Source organism: Euleptes europaea, chromosome 11 (assembly GCF_029931775.1).
Source record: "Euleptes europaea isolate rEulEur1 chromosome 11, rEulEur1.hap1, whole genome shotgun sequence".
NCBI lineage: Eukaryota > Metazoa > Chordata > Lepidosauria > Squamata > Sphaerodactylidae > Euleptes > Euleptes europaea.
The window spans coordinates 44,827,724-44,842,989 of NC_079322.1; the positions used below are offsets into that span (position 1 = coordinate 44,827,724).

General features: G+C 45.9%; 1 protein-coding gene across 4 annotated transcripts in view; it reads right to left on the reverse strand.

Moving 5' to 3' along the window:
• The window catches only part of HDAC9 (histone deacetylase 9), a 504,774-nt gene that overhangs the window by 219,943 nt on the left and 269,565 nt on the right, over positions 1–15,266 (reverse strand). For 3 of the 4 annotated variants that reach the window (XM_056857026.1, XM_056857025.1, XM_056857024.1), the window contains one exon: positions 12,173–12,538. In XM_056857026.1, coding sequence (XP_056713004.1) covers positions 12,221–12,538 — 318 coding nt within the window. In that variant the 3' untranslated portion in view covers positions 12,173–12,220. Of the gene's footprint in view, positions 1–12,172; positions 12,539–15,266 lie in introns of those variants that run through there. The other variant, XM_056857023.1, reaches the window with a different exon arrangement.

The following is a 15,266-nucleotide window of genomic DNA, read 5'->3' on the forward strand; positions in this document are numbered from 1 at the left end:
TGTCTTGGCTATTTCATTTGTGGCAACTAGAATATCAGAAAGTGATACAAATGAGGATGTTGAATGAAATTTAGTTCCACAGAAATCATTAGAAATGCCATCCTTTGATTCAGTGCAACTAGGATGATGGAAATGAAGGTGGTAAGGACAAATAACATTGCATTTTATCCCATGCAATGAGCACTTTAGTGTGAATGATTAAAATATATGGCTGTATTACCAAATCTAAGAATGCCAGCAGTTGTGGTAGGATCTAGAACCGTCCTCCAGAAACCAGCATTCTCCTGTACGTATCAGCTGGAATCCACAGAAAAGGACTGAAAGTCCAGATCCCGATGCCAGACTGCTAATGGTACTTTGTCAGCTTATTTTAAAGTCTTTTTCAAATTCATATAATAAACTTTAGAAAACTGCAATTCATTCCAAAATATGCAGATCACAGTAATATGCATGAAGCAGTCTAACGATATGAATCTTTTAAAAAGCCATACAGTTCTCAAAGGGTGACCACCGTAAGGAGGCATGGATTATTACCAAGGGTAGTGCAACTTCCTCCATGATCAATCTTGACCCAGATCTTAGGCATTATTGATGTGAAGGTGAAGTCCACATTGATCCTTTCCTAGTCAGTCCACTACAGGTTGTTGGCCCAGATAATAAAACCCAGCATTCATGGACCCAGTCAAAATATAAATGTTCCATAGTGCTGCTCAAAGATGCTCTGCTCTGGGATTCTTTCTTGTATGCATTCACTTGACTGTATACCACTGCTTTCTGAATATGTCATGTAAATGACCCTTCTTAGTAATACCCATTTTTGATCATGTGACGAGGAATAGAAAAGGAAATGGTATATCGCGACCTACTCTATAATTGTTTTGCTACAATTTCCTTTTTTAAAAACAACAATAATTAACTTAAGCTCACATGCTTAAGCTGGGGCATCACTTGTGTCTGGGTGGGTGGGGGAAACAAGAATTCCTGTGGGCACTTGGGCCCAACATTGGCTATCAACCAGGTGGCTCTCAAGCATCTTCCTGCAGTCTGCCCCCAGGGGCCAGTCCATTGCTGGATGGGTGAAGCGGGTGTACCAAGGGGCTGTAGGCTTCTTTTGCATCTGTGGGCTGAAGATGCATTAGGCATTCAGCAACTCACCAAAAAGGGGAGTCCCCTTAAGAAACTTGGGGGGCAGGCAGGTGCACAATAGCCAACCTTAGGGCTGATGCATTGGCCATGAGCCCAGGTGATGGGTATGCCAGCAGTTTCCACTGCTTCCAGCCCAAATACCAGCCCTCTTCCCTTCGTTGGGGAAGGTGGTGGCAGCAGTTGGACTGTCAACTGCAGCGGTTGTCCCCAGCCTATGCTGCTCCAAGACCTGAGGAAGCTGTAATCCATACAACTGTGGTCTGATTCTTCCCAGCACAGTGTGTCTCTGTTGTCTTTCTCACCCCACCCAGGTTGGCTGGTCCCCAATCCAGGCACAATGGAGACAGCTTTGATTCAGTCCAAGAACATACTATATTGACAGATGTGGAATATGAACAGTAGTGGAAGTCCCGCAACGCAAAATGTGATATTATGCTGACAATGAAAGTGAGTCCTTTATGCAAAATGAGTCCTAAATGCAAATGAGGCTGGAGGCAGGCAAGAGTTTTTCAGAAAGCTTAAGAAGGAATGCTGGAGCCATCACTACTGATGATGTAAATACAGCTGTGCTACCATTTTTATTCAATCTTTGCAATGCTTCAAGAATCTCTTTGACCAGAGGAGATGGGAGAAAGAAATGAGTGCATACCTTTGATGGAGGACAACTGTATTCTTTGGCCCTAATCCCAAGATTTGGCTGTGTTTCAACTGTACTGAAATTACTGGGATTTTAGCCCATCATGGCTAACTTGCCACATTGGTTTCAAGACAGCTTAAGTGTCACTAACTTTTTCTGGATTTGGAATCATTTAGAACCATTGCCTTGGATCCTAACAGCCATGAATGGAGTTTGCAGAGGAGATCTTTACCACTTTCTCCTTCCCACTGAAGACCCTGTCCTGAGATGCTTAGGGGACTCTTGGGAATGGTGTATGATGCAACATTAGGGGATGCTGTGGGAAGGAAGAATTGGAGGAAATTGCCTTTCCAATTTTAGTATAAGCAAAGAAAGAGTTCATGCAAGGGGGGGGGGTCTTCCTGCCAGTTTCCCTTCCCACTGCAACCCCTCATTCGCATTGCATCCCACAACATTTTTGAAGGTTCCCTTTAACTTTGCCTCAATGGGAAGAATAAGCTGTAAAGATCTATTCTGTTCTGTTTATGCTTCTTAGGTCCAAGCTACAATCTTGAAAAGAAATGCTGCTTAGATTATGTGTCATGTTCAATTACTGTTATTTCATGTTTATATGTACCCCAGCTCTTCCGTCAACAGAAGCACCTAAAATGTCTATGATGTTTCATGTGCAACCAAATCAATGCCATATTAAGAAACTTTGAAACTATGTGACTTCTAGCAATCCAGATTCTGGACAAGCCATTGGCAATGTTTGGCAGTTTTCAAAATGATGCTATGGGTGATCCACATGCGCATGACAAATGGGATGAGGAGAAGTGAACATATACAGATACAATTTCCATTTTTGTACGATGTGCAATGGTTGAAGTGGGATCAAGTAACAGACCAAAACCAGACTTTGTGTAGTTTAAAGACAAGAGGTCCTAAATCAGTTTCAATAATAATAAGCAAACATATTTGCCTATATGAAAGAGAAAGTACTTACTTTGATTTATCAACTTTACACAAAGCCAAGTATGTGAAAGGGATCTTTTGAGAAAAAAAAACTTTATTTGAGAAAGGAATATATAGACTTGTATCGGAAGGCAAAATATGGAACATACAAACAAAATATATATTTACAACACAAAACAAGAGATCACCAAAGGTGTAAATTATAATAAATACAGTAGATTTAAAATGTGACATTTAGCAATTAGAAAGATGGTTGCTTATACCCAGTTTTCCTTTTCACTGGTTCCAGGTAGCTTCTCTTTTAAAAATCTGAGTGGTGTGGAAGCCTACTGGCTATACTAGATAATTCCCCTCCACTGCATTATAAAAATATCTTCGTAGTTACATGTATTTTTGAAACAAGTATTGTACAAAAGCTTGCATGTATTCAGATTCCTACCCAAATAAAATGTATTTTAAAAGATGCACTATCCTTTTTTGAGTGGGCTAAAATTAGACTGTATGACTAAAAAAAATGTGTACAAGAAACAAACATAGGGCTGGATCCAGCCAGCTTTTCCAATCTAGCCCAACTCCCCGCCCCCATACTCCCCAGGAGCTTTTGTCATGCAGGTCCTATGATCCCCAGCACAGTCTTCTTTGCAAAGCTGATTGGGATCCAATCCATACCTTTTCCTCTATATCTGTGCTGCAATTCTAAATGTCAGTTTCACCACTTCTTTTTTAAGAAGGAACAAGAGCAGCGTCTATAGTGGCATTCAAGTCCTCAAGCCCTCACAGTGATCAACAAAGACCTTACAGGGTGATCTCCATCATTAGTGGCATGCCTCCCTGCAAAACCAATAAAGAAAAATAAGTGTCGCATGTTTTGAGAACTGTCTGTGCTTCTGGTTCAGTTGCAGAGCACAGGGCCAGAAACATAAGTGAGTGTCACAGGGATTCTGGAAAACCAGCTGTGCAGATTATGAGAATCGCTGAGGACTACTGCCTGCTAAGGACTAATACCAACTGGGCACCCTACTCAGCTGGACTCCAGGAAATAGGCATGCTAAACAGATCTCCCTGATTGCCACAATGTACCCATCTGAACACATCAACATGGTTGTACTATTGTAATTTCCTGAATTCTTGAGGTTGCTTCACACATCTGTTTTTTTCTACTTCTGTGCAAGAAACTGCATTCATGTTATTACATGTAATTAATACATGTGTTCATTTTGCTGTGCAGAGATGCGATGGGAAAGTGCAGTGGGCCACTGTTATCATCACTTGTCTATCCATTGTATATTTGTCACACATAACAGTACACATATAATATTTATGGGTTTTTTTTCCACCCTGAAGTGATATCTGTCTTATATATGAAGCAGGTCTTATTTGCTGATCCCACAAGTCTGAAGACTTTGCTGTTAGTGATACAAATATTTAATTTTTCAAGGGGAAAAAAGGATAATGTACCTTTAGAAACTGCAACATTTCATATTGGCTTCTAGAAGTAAGAGAAAAATGTAAACACCACTTGGTTATATTAAAACGTCTTTTCCATTTGGCAAAACAGCTCTCTCTTTTGAAAAGGATACTGCACCTTAAAATACGTTAGAAATATAAATATTTTAATAGAAAAAAAACTGACAAGAATTCCAGGTCAGTTTTGGATTATCCATATTACAAGGGTCTTAATACAATGAATCTTTAGCTTAACAAAAGTAAACCTATATAACAAAGTAAACATATCAAAAGGGAATATAAAGGAAATGTTTCAGTGGAAAGCTTCCTTAACAATTTCCCTACTTGCTTTCTTATTTTCTCTGACAATAAATCAACTCATAGAGTGCCCTTTCGAAAACAGAGAATAAAACACTATCCCCTGCTTCCCCGTGCCCCCCTCTTACATTCCATAATGCATGAATCACTTGGACTTCCTGTTTCCATAAGGCATTTCCTGTCCACCTTCACAAAATTACTTTTTTGCTGGAGAACAGCAGGGACTTGACACAGTGCTGACTTAAGTAAACAGCCACTTCTACTGCATACCAAGTTGTTCTGATCAGATAGCATTCAAAAGGACTATGATCCTTCTGGAGTCACAACGACATAAAACTGCAGGCATGCCTTAATCATTATTTAAGTGCTATTGCAAAATGTTAAATGCCATTTGCCAACCTGGCTTCTGTTTTTATATATCCTTGGACAAGTTTCCCTGAGGAAATCCGGACCTGCCTGTGCTTGGTACACACAATATCTGACGTTGCTGCTTTTTCACAGCAGGGGATTCACTTGTGGCCAGGATTCTGGACAAATCAAGCACTCTGAAATGAATAGGTTGTTGCCCTTCTAACTAGAAGAGGAGTCAATCCGAAAAATCTGACCCCAAAATTGGGGTGATGGAAACCTTACAAATGTGTCTCCAGTCATTTATGCATGGGTACTTTCACTCACGTTCACCCCTGGTATGTCTTGGTTGTTCCTTGGAGTTATGCATGAGTTTTCCCTCCATTAGAGATGACCTCGCTGCCAGCCCTCAAAAATATTGGGACTTCTCATCCCTCTATTAACCTGATTCTTCCCTCTCTCCTGAGCTCAGTCTGCTTGAAATCCCCATGCATAAGGCAAAGTGTGGGACACAGAAACTTGACTTCTCTCACAGCAAGCAGACTGCCAATTACAAAGCAGCATGTCAAGGGTTGGGGATTCAAATGCTTCCTGCTTCCTCAGAGTTCTTTCTGAGCAGAAGGCTTTTAAAAATGAGGCTTGGGTTTCTCCCCCATGTTTGTGTCATGGTGCAGGCAAGGAGCGAGGGCTGGAAGTGTAGTCCAGGGAACAGTCCAAGGTCACTCACAGTTCAGGCAAAGTCCAAGATCTCAATACCGGCAAGGGAAGTCTGAGGCGTTAGTCAAAGTCAGTCCAAGAAGTCAGGATACCAGGAATCCAAAGTATAGCAGGGAAACAAGGCCAATACACAAGGAGATTGGTGACAAGTTGCTTGCACAACAGCCAAGCCTAACTGATGGCTTAAATCTCTTCTCCTGCTGCTGTAGCAGAGCCAGCTGATGCTGATTAGGCTGAGTTCACAGGTGGTGCTTCAGCTCTGCTCTTCCTCATCACTGCTACTGAGGAGGTTCCTCTGTAAAGCCTTCAGTCTAGCACTCTGCCATCTCTGCTGCATTGCCAGACGGACCTGTTTTCTTCTCTACTCCAGTGGCCTTGGCGAGGCCTCTGAAGACACTGCATGTTGCAAGGGGTCAGGTCCAACTGAAGTCCTTGAACTGATAGGCTGCAGACATGTTGAGTCATCTCCTGACTTTGGCTGATCCTCTATTCTGGCAAGCTGTAGGCCCTGTGTTTGTTCCTGTGGGACTTCTGCCTGAGGATGTCCCTCTGTTCTGGCTTCTATTTCCCCTTTGTCAGAGGAGATCTCTGCAGGCTGATTCATGACATCATTCCCCCCTTCAAGCCCCCCCCACCTGATGAACCAGGGCCTGGCTTCTGGGGATAGGTGCGGTGAAACCGCCGTAGAAGGTCTGGTGCATGGAGATGATTAGCAGGTTCCCAGGAGCGATCTTCCAGTCCATATCCTTTCTAGTCAACCAGGTATTGGAGCTGGCCCCGCCAACGGCGAGAGTCCAAAATCTGGGCCACTTCAAACTCCTCATGACCTTGCACGATGCCAGGCGATGGAGATGGTGCTGAGGGCCTCAATGGGTGCGGGGGTGCAACAGGTACCAGCAGGGAGTGATGATACACAGGGTGGATCCGGAGCGTGGTTGGGAGTTGCAATCAAAAGGCCACTGGGTTAACTTGTTCCATGATAGGGAAAGGGCCAATGAAACTGGCATCCAGTTTTCGGGATGGTCGCAGGCTAGGAAGGTGTTGGGTTGAGAGCCAAACCTGGTCCCCAACCATCAGTGCCTTCCCAGGTTGCCGGTGCCAGTCTGCGGCCATCTTGTACGCCTCTTTGGCCTGTTGTAGCTGGTCCCGGAGTACCTTGTGGAGAGTCTACAGTTCCTGCACAAGGTCATTGGCAGCAGGAACTGTCGAGGCTGGCGTCACTTGAGGGAAGAACCGAGGATTGTAGCCATAGGTAGCCATGACCTGCTGGGTGGAGGAGTGAGATGCATTATTGTAGGTGAATTCTGCTAAGGGTAGCAGGTCAAACTAGTTGTCCTGCTGGTGGTTCACGAAACACCTCAAGTATTGCTCGAGAGTGGCATTTGTGCGCTTGGTCTGCCCATCAGTTTGAGGGTGGTGAGCTGAGGAGAGGTGCACCTGGGTTCCCAGGAGGGAGTGCAGGGCCCGCTAGAACTGGAAGGTAAATTGGGTGCCACGATCTGAAATCAGGTGTTCTGGCAGCCCATGAAGCCAGAAGATATTGTGTAGGTACAACTGGGTGGTTTCACGAGTAGAGGGGAGACCTGGACAGGGAACAAAGTGTGCCATCTTGGTGAGCAGGTCTATAGCCACCAGGATGCTTGTGTGGCCACTGGACCTAGGTAAGACCGTGATGAAGTCCATGGATATGGTCTTCCAAGGGCCTAAGGGAGTGGGCAAGGGAGTGCAACAGGCCTGTAGCCTTCCCTGGCTGGTTCATGGCCCGTTGGCAGACTTCACAGGATGCCACATACTGGTTAATGTCTGCCCGGACCCGTGGCCACCAAAAGTCTCGAGTGAGGAGGTGAAGGGTCTTGTAGCGGCCAAAGTGCCCAGCCAGCTTGGCGTTGTGTATCAGCTTCAGGACTTCAGCTCGTAAGGGCCCTGGAGGCACATAGATCCTACCCCGGTGGGTGAGTACATCCCCCTGCACCATGAAGCCTGGAGGTGCTGTTCCTTGGGAGTCCCTGAGAGCCTGGAGCGGCTTCTTTGCAAAGGGGTCTATTTGCTGCTGATGCTCTATTCGTTCCCTGAGTGAGGTACTGAGCTGGATGGCGGTGAAGCTATTAGGTGGCAGGACTGTAGCAAGAGGGTGCTCTTGATCCGGGACGGTGTAGTATTCTGGTTTTCTGGACAAGGCATCCACCTTCTTGTTCTGGGAGCTGGGGATGTATGTGATGGTGAAGTTAAATCTGGAGAAAAACAGGGACCATCGGATCTGTCTCTGGTTCAGCTGCCGAGCGGTCTGTAGGCTTTCCAGGTTCCGATAGTCTGTCCGGACCACCACTGGGTGTCGAGCCCTCTCCAGGTGGTGTCTCCACACCTCAAAAGCCGCTTTGATGGCCAACAACTCCCGCTCCCAGATAGTATAATTTTGCTCAGCCGCTGTGAGCTGCCTGGAGTAGTAAGCATACGGCTGCAGGGCCCCGGTGGCCGTCCCTGGCTGTAAATGTATGGCCCCAATAGCCCTATTTGAGGCGTCCGCTTCCACGGTGAAGGGCAAATTGGGGTCTGGATTCCGCAGGAGTGGCTGGGTAGCAAATTGTTCTTTTAGGTCCTGAAAAGCCCGCTGTGCCTCCGATGTCCAGTGGAAGGGCTCCTGTGGTCGAAGCAACCTGGTCAAGGGTACTGCCAAGGATGAATACTCAGGAATAAATTGTCTGTAATAGTTTGCAAAACCAAGGAAACTCTGTACATCCTTTCGGTTCTGGGGAGCCTGCCAAAAGAGTACTGCCCCTACCTTTTGGGGATCCATCATAATGCCTCGAGGAGAGATGCAGTGTCCCAGGAATTCCACGGCCGAAGATTGAACTCACACTTCTCCAGTTTAGCATAGAGGCCATGCTGTCAAAGCCGGTGCAGAACCATTTGCACATGTTCGGTGTGGCTGTCTGGATCCTGGGAATAAATCAGGATGTCATCCAAGTGGATGATGACAAACTTGTCTAGCAAATCTCAAAATACATCGTTCATGAAGCATTGGAACACAACCGGAGCATTGCATAGAACAAATGGCATCACCAGGTATTCATACTGCCCATACTGAGTGGCAAATGCTGTCTTCCACTCATCCCCTTGGCGGATCTTTACCAAGTTATAAGCACCACGAAGGTCCAACTTAGTAAACACCTTGGCCCCTCGTAGGCATTCCAGCAGCTCCGGAATGAGGGGCAAGGGGTACCAGATGGTAATTTTGTTGAGAGCCCTATAGTCATTACATAATCGGAGCAGCCCACTCTTCTTTTTCACAAAGAGGACAGGTGCTGAGGTTGTGGAGTTAGAGGGGCATATAACCCCCCTTTGCAAGTTCTTGGTCAGGAAGTCCTGAAGCGCCTCCAGTTCCGGCTCGGAGAGGCGGTATAGCCAGCCTGTAGGCAGAAGGGCCCCAGGTACCAAGTTGATGGCACAGTCATATGGCTGGTGGGGGGGCAGCTGATCTGCCCCCTTCTCCTCGAATACATCCCTGTAATCTGCATACTTCTCGGGGAGGCCGGCCAGGTCTGGAGAGGCAGCTGCCCCCAGGACAGTAGGGCAGCCTTCGTGTGGGCAAGGGTTCCTGAACTGCAGTTCCTGACATTCTCAGTTGATGGCAGGGTTGTAGAGGGCCAACCAGGAGAGCCCTAACACAATGGGAAACCGAGGCATGCAGACCACATCAAATTGCACTTGTTCATGGTGTTGCTGCAGCTCCAGGATCAGCGGTTCAGTCTCCTGAGTAAGTGGTCCAGACCGTAGTAGCCGACCATCAATGACCTCCACTAGAGCAGGAGTAGTCTTTGGCTGTAGTGGGACTCGATGCTGGGCAGCGAACTGGGAATCCATGAAACACCGGGAGGCCCCTGAATCTATCATACCATAGACCAACAACCAACACCCATCGGGCAACTGCAATTTCACAGGGACCAGAAAAGGTCCAGGACTGGTGCTGGGGGGAGGGGCTCTAGTCCTTCAGAATGCCACAAAGCATCTGACTTGTGTTGACCTGGGGCTTGGTGTTTAACATCTGCTCCAGCACGGTCCTTTTTTCTGGGCAGCAACTGACACAGTGCCCAGAACCTCCATAGTATAAACATAGATGCAGGGCTCAGCGCCTGTCCTTTTCTGTCTCTGACAGGCATGGCCGACCAGCTCCTCGCTGCCTGGGTTCTTTCACTGGTGTTTCTGAGCCTACAGTAGTCAGGGACACCAGGGGTGGTTGGCCAGCCACCAGACCAGGGTGGGCCCTTTTGCGCGCCTGCCTTTGGGCCTCCATCTGCCCGTCAATCCGCAAACAGAGCAAAATTAAAGCTTGAAGGGTTGCAGGGTGCTCTACTCAGGCTAGTTCATCCTGCAGCTCTTCTGACAGCCCTTCCTGGTACTGGTCCATTAGGGCTGCTTCGTTCCACTCCAGATCTTGAGCCAGCAGCTGGAATTCTGTTGTATATGCTGCAACCATCCCATTCCCTTGCTTGAGGTGCCTGATGCACTGGTTAGCCTTTTCAGCCTTCAGGGGGTTGGCAAAAAACCCACGCAAGTGGGCCTCAAAAGCAGTAAAATTATCCAGCAATGGGGATTGGCCAAGCAGCAGAGGGGTGGCCCATTTGGCAGCCTGTCCCTTTAAGAGGCTTAACACGAAGCCAACCTTCATCTTATCAGTAAGAAAGTCCTGGGCTCGGAGACCAATGTATAACTTGCACTGGGCAAAGAAAGCAGGAAAATCCTCCACCTCCCCCGCAAACTTATCTGGACGGTTGTTGTTGGAGCACAGCCAAGGCTTGAGTGAGCTGCATTATCTGTGCCTTTAACAGCTGGAGCTGAATCACCACCATCTCTGAGACGTTGGTCCCTTCCATTCTACCAGCGAGGGAGGGTGGATTTTTTTTGGTTTTTTGAGGTGCAAGCAATCTGTTGTGGTGCAGGCAAGGAGCGAGGGCTGGAAGCTGGAAGCATAGTCCAGGGAAGAGTCCAAGGTCATTCACAGTTCAGGCAAAGTCCAAGATCTCAATACCAGCAAGGGAAGTCTGAGGCATTAGTAAAAGTCAGTCCAAGAAGTCAGGATACCAGGAATCCAAAGTATAGCAGGGAAACAAGGCCAATACACAAGGAGATTGGTGACAAGTTGCTTGCACAACAGCCAAGCCTAACTGATGGCTTAAATCTCTTTTCCTGCTGCTGTAGCAGAGCCAGCTGATGCTGATTAGGCTGAGTTCACAGGTGGTGCTTCAGCCCTGCTCTTCCTCATCACTGCTACTGAGGAGGTTCCTCTGTAAAGCCTTCAGTCTAGCACTCTGCCATCTCTGCTGCATTGCCAGACGGACCTGTTTTCTTCTCTGCTCCAGTGGCCTTGGCGAGGCCTCTGGAGACACTGCATGTTGCAAGGTCTCAGGTCCAACTGGAGTCCTTGAGCTGGCAGGCTGCAGGCATGGTGAGTCATCTCCTGACTTTGGCTGATCCTCTATTCTGGCAGGCTGTAGGCCCTGTGTTTGTTCCTGTGGGACTTCTGCCTGAGGATGTCCCTCTGTTCTGGCTTCTATTTCCCCTTCGTCAGAGGAGGTCTCTGCAGGCTGATTCAAGGCAGTTCCTTTCAAATAGCTCAGTTTTTTGTTTTTGTTCCTAAAATGCTCTTAAAATGCTTTTTTTATGTGGCAATTGGGTTGGGGGGCTTTTCTCTCACTACAGTCAATTACAAAGCAGCATTTCTGGGGGCGGGGATTCAAATACTTCCTATTTTGAGCTTGGAGACTGCTGGTGCATAGACTCCCAACAGGAAAGGGTGGGTCCAGCGAGCAACGAACCTCAGGTAAAACTCCCATGCATAAATGACCTCCCTTTCACTGTAATTAGCATGCATGTAAACCCATCGTGTTCTTTCACCTTTACTGGAGAAGCAAACTGATGAATGAAGACTAAATTGAGAACTATTTTGTTGCCTACCACCCCTCTTCCCTACTAATAAAGATATTATTATGAATTCGGCTGGGCCATAAAAGGTTGCACATGGAAATAGTCTCAAATGAAACAGACACTGCTAGAGATCAAAGATGGGGCAGTAATCTAATTCATCCATACAGGAAAAAATAATGTTTCAAAGTGCATCCACAAACTTCTTCCTTTGCCTTCCATCTGTGTCTCCTCAAGATCATACTCTATATACAGAGCTCAGACTACTGATATTAGGACCAGTACCTGCCTAACAAGGGGAGGCAACTCCCTTCTTTTCATCAGTGTTTAGGACTATAGTATGGTACATTATATACAAATTGACAAAAGCATACATTGAGAGACAAGTCAAAGAAGTTTAGCAACAGAGAGAGAGAAAGCAGTTCTTGGGTCTGATCAGCTGGAGCTGATTTCCACAATAAATCCATACAACAATGAGTTCCATGTCACTAGATCTAGCTAATGTGGTAGAATCCATTTGAACTAATACAAATTCTAAGAATAACCCAGAGGCTGACACAGCAACGAGTGTTCTTTGATTTAACAAGCACTTGCTCACTATGTTGAGGCTGTGAACGCGTTTCTGCCTTTGCTAGATCCGCTGAATGCTAACAAGACGCAATTCAATTTATCTCTGTGGATGGAAAAAACAGTTTTGTTCATCTAGGATTCAACAACTGCTCATTAGGGTAGTACTCAAATAATCACTTTAATGACAAAGCCGGGAGCTAAATCTTTGCCTATTACCTGTTGCATAAAAGCAGATTTCTCCCCAGATTCCATTTGCTGCATTTGAATATCATCGTCACAGTCCCGTGGCTCCTCTTTCACCTTCACAGCCCCCAAAGGCTGCTCCAGTCTGTCGTCCAAAGAAATGCTACTGCTGTCATCCCTAAGGCTGCTGGCCACAGAGGGTGCTCTTTCTTCCTGCATGGGATGTTCTCCATGGAGTTCCTCTTCTGTTTCGTCTAGGCTGCCAGGCTGCTTTAGCTGTTCAATGGATTTAGAAAGCATCTGAAACAGAGACAAGGGAGATGGGGCAGAGGGAGTAGACATGGAAACAAAAGATGAAAGAGCTACTTTGTCAAATTCCCCACAGAGGCCAACAATGTAGATGTCGGAGGGCATTTTTATGAAAGGGAATAGGGCTGTAGTAAAGTGTTCAGGATGGCTGAAGTTGATTGCCTTGCCTGATGCCTATATTATCTTGCTTTTATTGCATTGTCTTTTAACACATTTTTTTGTACTGTTTACAGGGGAATAGGATTGCCATCTATTGCAGTGCTGATTGCTTGTACTGAACAATCTTACCTTTGTAAGCCTCTCCCTGCATTGTATGTCATGGTATGACATGCCTTAGACAGTGTGCAGTTTGCATTGTATCCTGATTTCTGTAATCTTTCTGATTTCTATAACCTTTATTGGCATACCATCAAACAGAAAATTCTGTCTGGCATATCCCTGCCCCAGGAATCAGATGGATTGATGGTATCCGACATGCTGTCCGCGTGTCCAGACCACCACACGCACAGTTGTGTGTGTTCCTCTTTTATTTTCCAGGATCTCGGGGGTGGGGGAATTCAAACCTCACTGAGATTCTGAAGATGCCAACTGACCGAAGATTGATGACATCCGGCTTGCAACAGAAAACACCAAGGTGACAAATGCTTACAGAGCAGATCACCTGGGGTTCCCTGAGGCAGGATAAGAGTTAATTGCCGGACCATTTGTTACTATGACAACAAGTGGTCCGGCGGATGGAGGAAGCAATTGCAATTTTTACCATTGTTAATTGAGCCGCATCCTGGAATGTCTTGCAGTTTGATTTCCCCAGCCAGGTCGAAGGCCCGGACCAAAGATTTTTCAGCAACAAGGAATTGGGGGGGGGTCCCATTTTTTTGACATGCCTTACCCCAGACAGGGGAGGGAGGAAGCACTCCCATTAGGCTGTTGAGAAGAGGGGCGGGTGATGTGAGAAATGCCCTCAGGCATGCATGGAGAGGGGGAGGGGAGCAGCCCGGCCCTGCATCCCTCTGGCTTTCTAGTAACGAACTCAGGCAAACTCTGCGCTGGGGCGACGGTGCACGTGCCCACAGAGAGGGCTCTGAGTGCCCACTCTGGCACACGTGCCATAGGTTCTCCACCACTGGTATAGGCCCTCCTATGTGTGTTCCTTTCCAACGAGTATAAATATGCAGCTGGTGCTAGAATATACCTGGAATGTTGAGGTGCTATAAATGCAGGGGGAATTGTTTTTATATTTTGTAAACTGCCCAAGGAACTATGCACCCACCCAGCAAACAGTGTATACCAAATACGTATGACAGATCAATGAGATCACACCAAATCACTTTCAAATTGCCGCATTGTTGCTATAGCATATAAATGGCACATACACTGCTGTACACATACACCCCCAAAAAACATTAACCTGACCCCCTCAAACTGGACTTCTATATCGCAGCCAAAAGTATGAAGGCAAGGCAAGTTTAAATTAAAGATCAAAGAGGGCATGATCCTACCATGTGCTAAGTGTGCAGAATTTGCCAAACGTGCACAGGCATAAAACAGTAAAGAAAACTAGGTTGAAGAAGCTTTATTGCTAAATATTAAAAGTCAATTGGATTAAAAACCTATTGGATTTACTACAATTTATCTAAAGTTGCGATGACTGTGTATTCTTCTCTTACTAAAATCAAGTGTGCCACTGTGTGGAATAATGTGAAAATTAACAAAAATGTGTGATAACATAGCAACTGATATGCAACTATGGCTGTTTAATCTGGGTAATTATTCATTTGGCAATGCTGATGAATAGTTTTCTAACCCCAGTCCTAAACAATCTCATGCATAATTCCAGTCAGAAATTAGGCACTGGACTGCAGAATTACACAGAATTGTGTATGCTCCATCAGGATTATTACTTTTTTTTTTGTTGGTTGGTTGCTTCATTGCACTTCTTCCACTTGAAGCATCATGGCTTCCTTTTCCCATTCCATTAGCCATGTGGGTTATACCACAGATATCTTAATAGACACAGATGATCTATATTTTATATACATTTTTATTCCACCCTTTTCCCAAGGGTCTCAAGGTGATGCATATGTTCTCCCCTCCATTTGACCTTACAACAGCCCTGTGAGATAGGTTAGGTTGAGAGAGTATTCCTGTACCAAGGTCACCAAGTGAACTTCATAGCTGACTGGGGATGGTGTCCTCCAGGTCCTATTGGCCCTCTAACCAGCGTAACACATCTACTCATGTTGAATATATATTTTGAGGATGGTCCAGAAATATTGTTCTGCATATCCCTGAAGATTTTTTTCCATGTACATTCCCCCCCCCCCCTGCATTCTTCTAGGAGTATTTTGATGACCCAACCATGCATAATGGCATTAAAGCCAGGGTTTGGCTCTCAACCTCAGTATACAGTGAGTCCTTGTTCCCTTCTTCCACTTAAGCAAACCCAACTTCACCCTCTGTATTAAAGCATCATCAAGCTGCATGACTATAAGATGAAGGCATCATGCAACTGTGGGGTGGAGCAGGATGGGAAGAGAGGAGAGTTCACCAATGGCCCTTTGCACAGCAGCACCTCCCTAGTGCTGACATAGATATATACCTGTGAATTATTATAGTAATGGGGCAAGGACAAAGAAAGATGGGAAAGCAAATGAGTTTGAAAGGGTAGAGTGTTGGCAAGCATAAAAACACATGAGACATTGTCAAGGTACCATGGCTG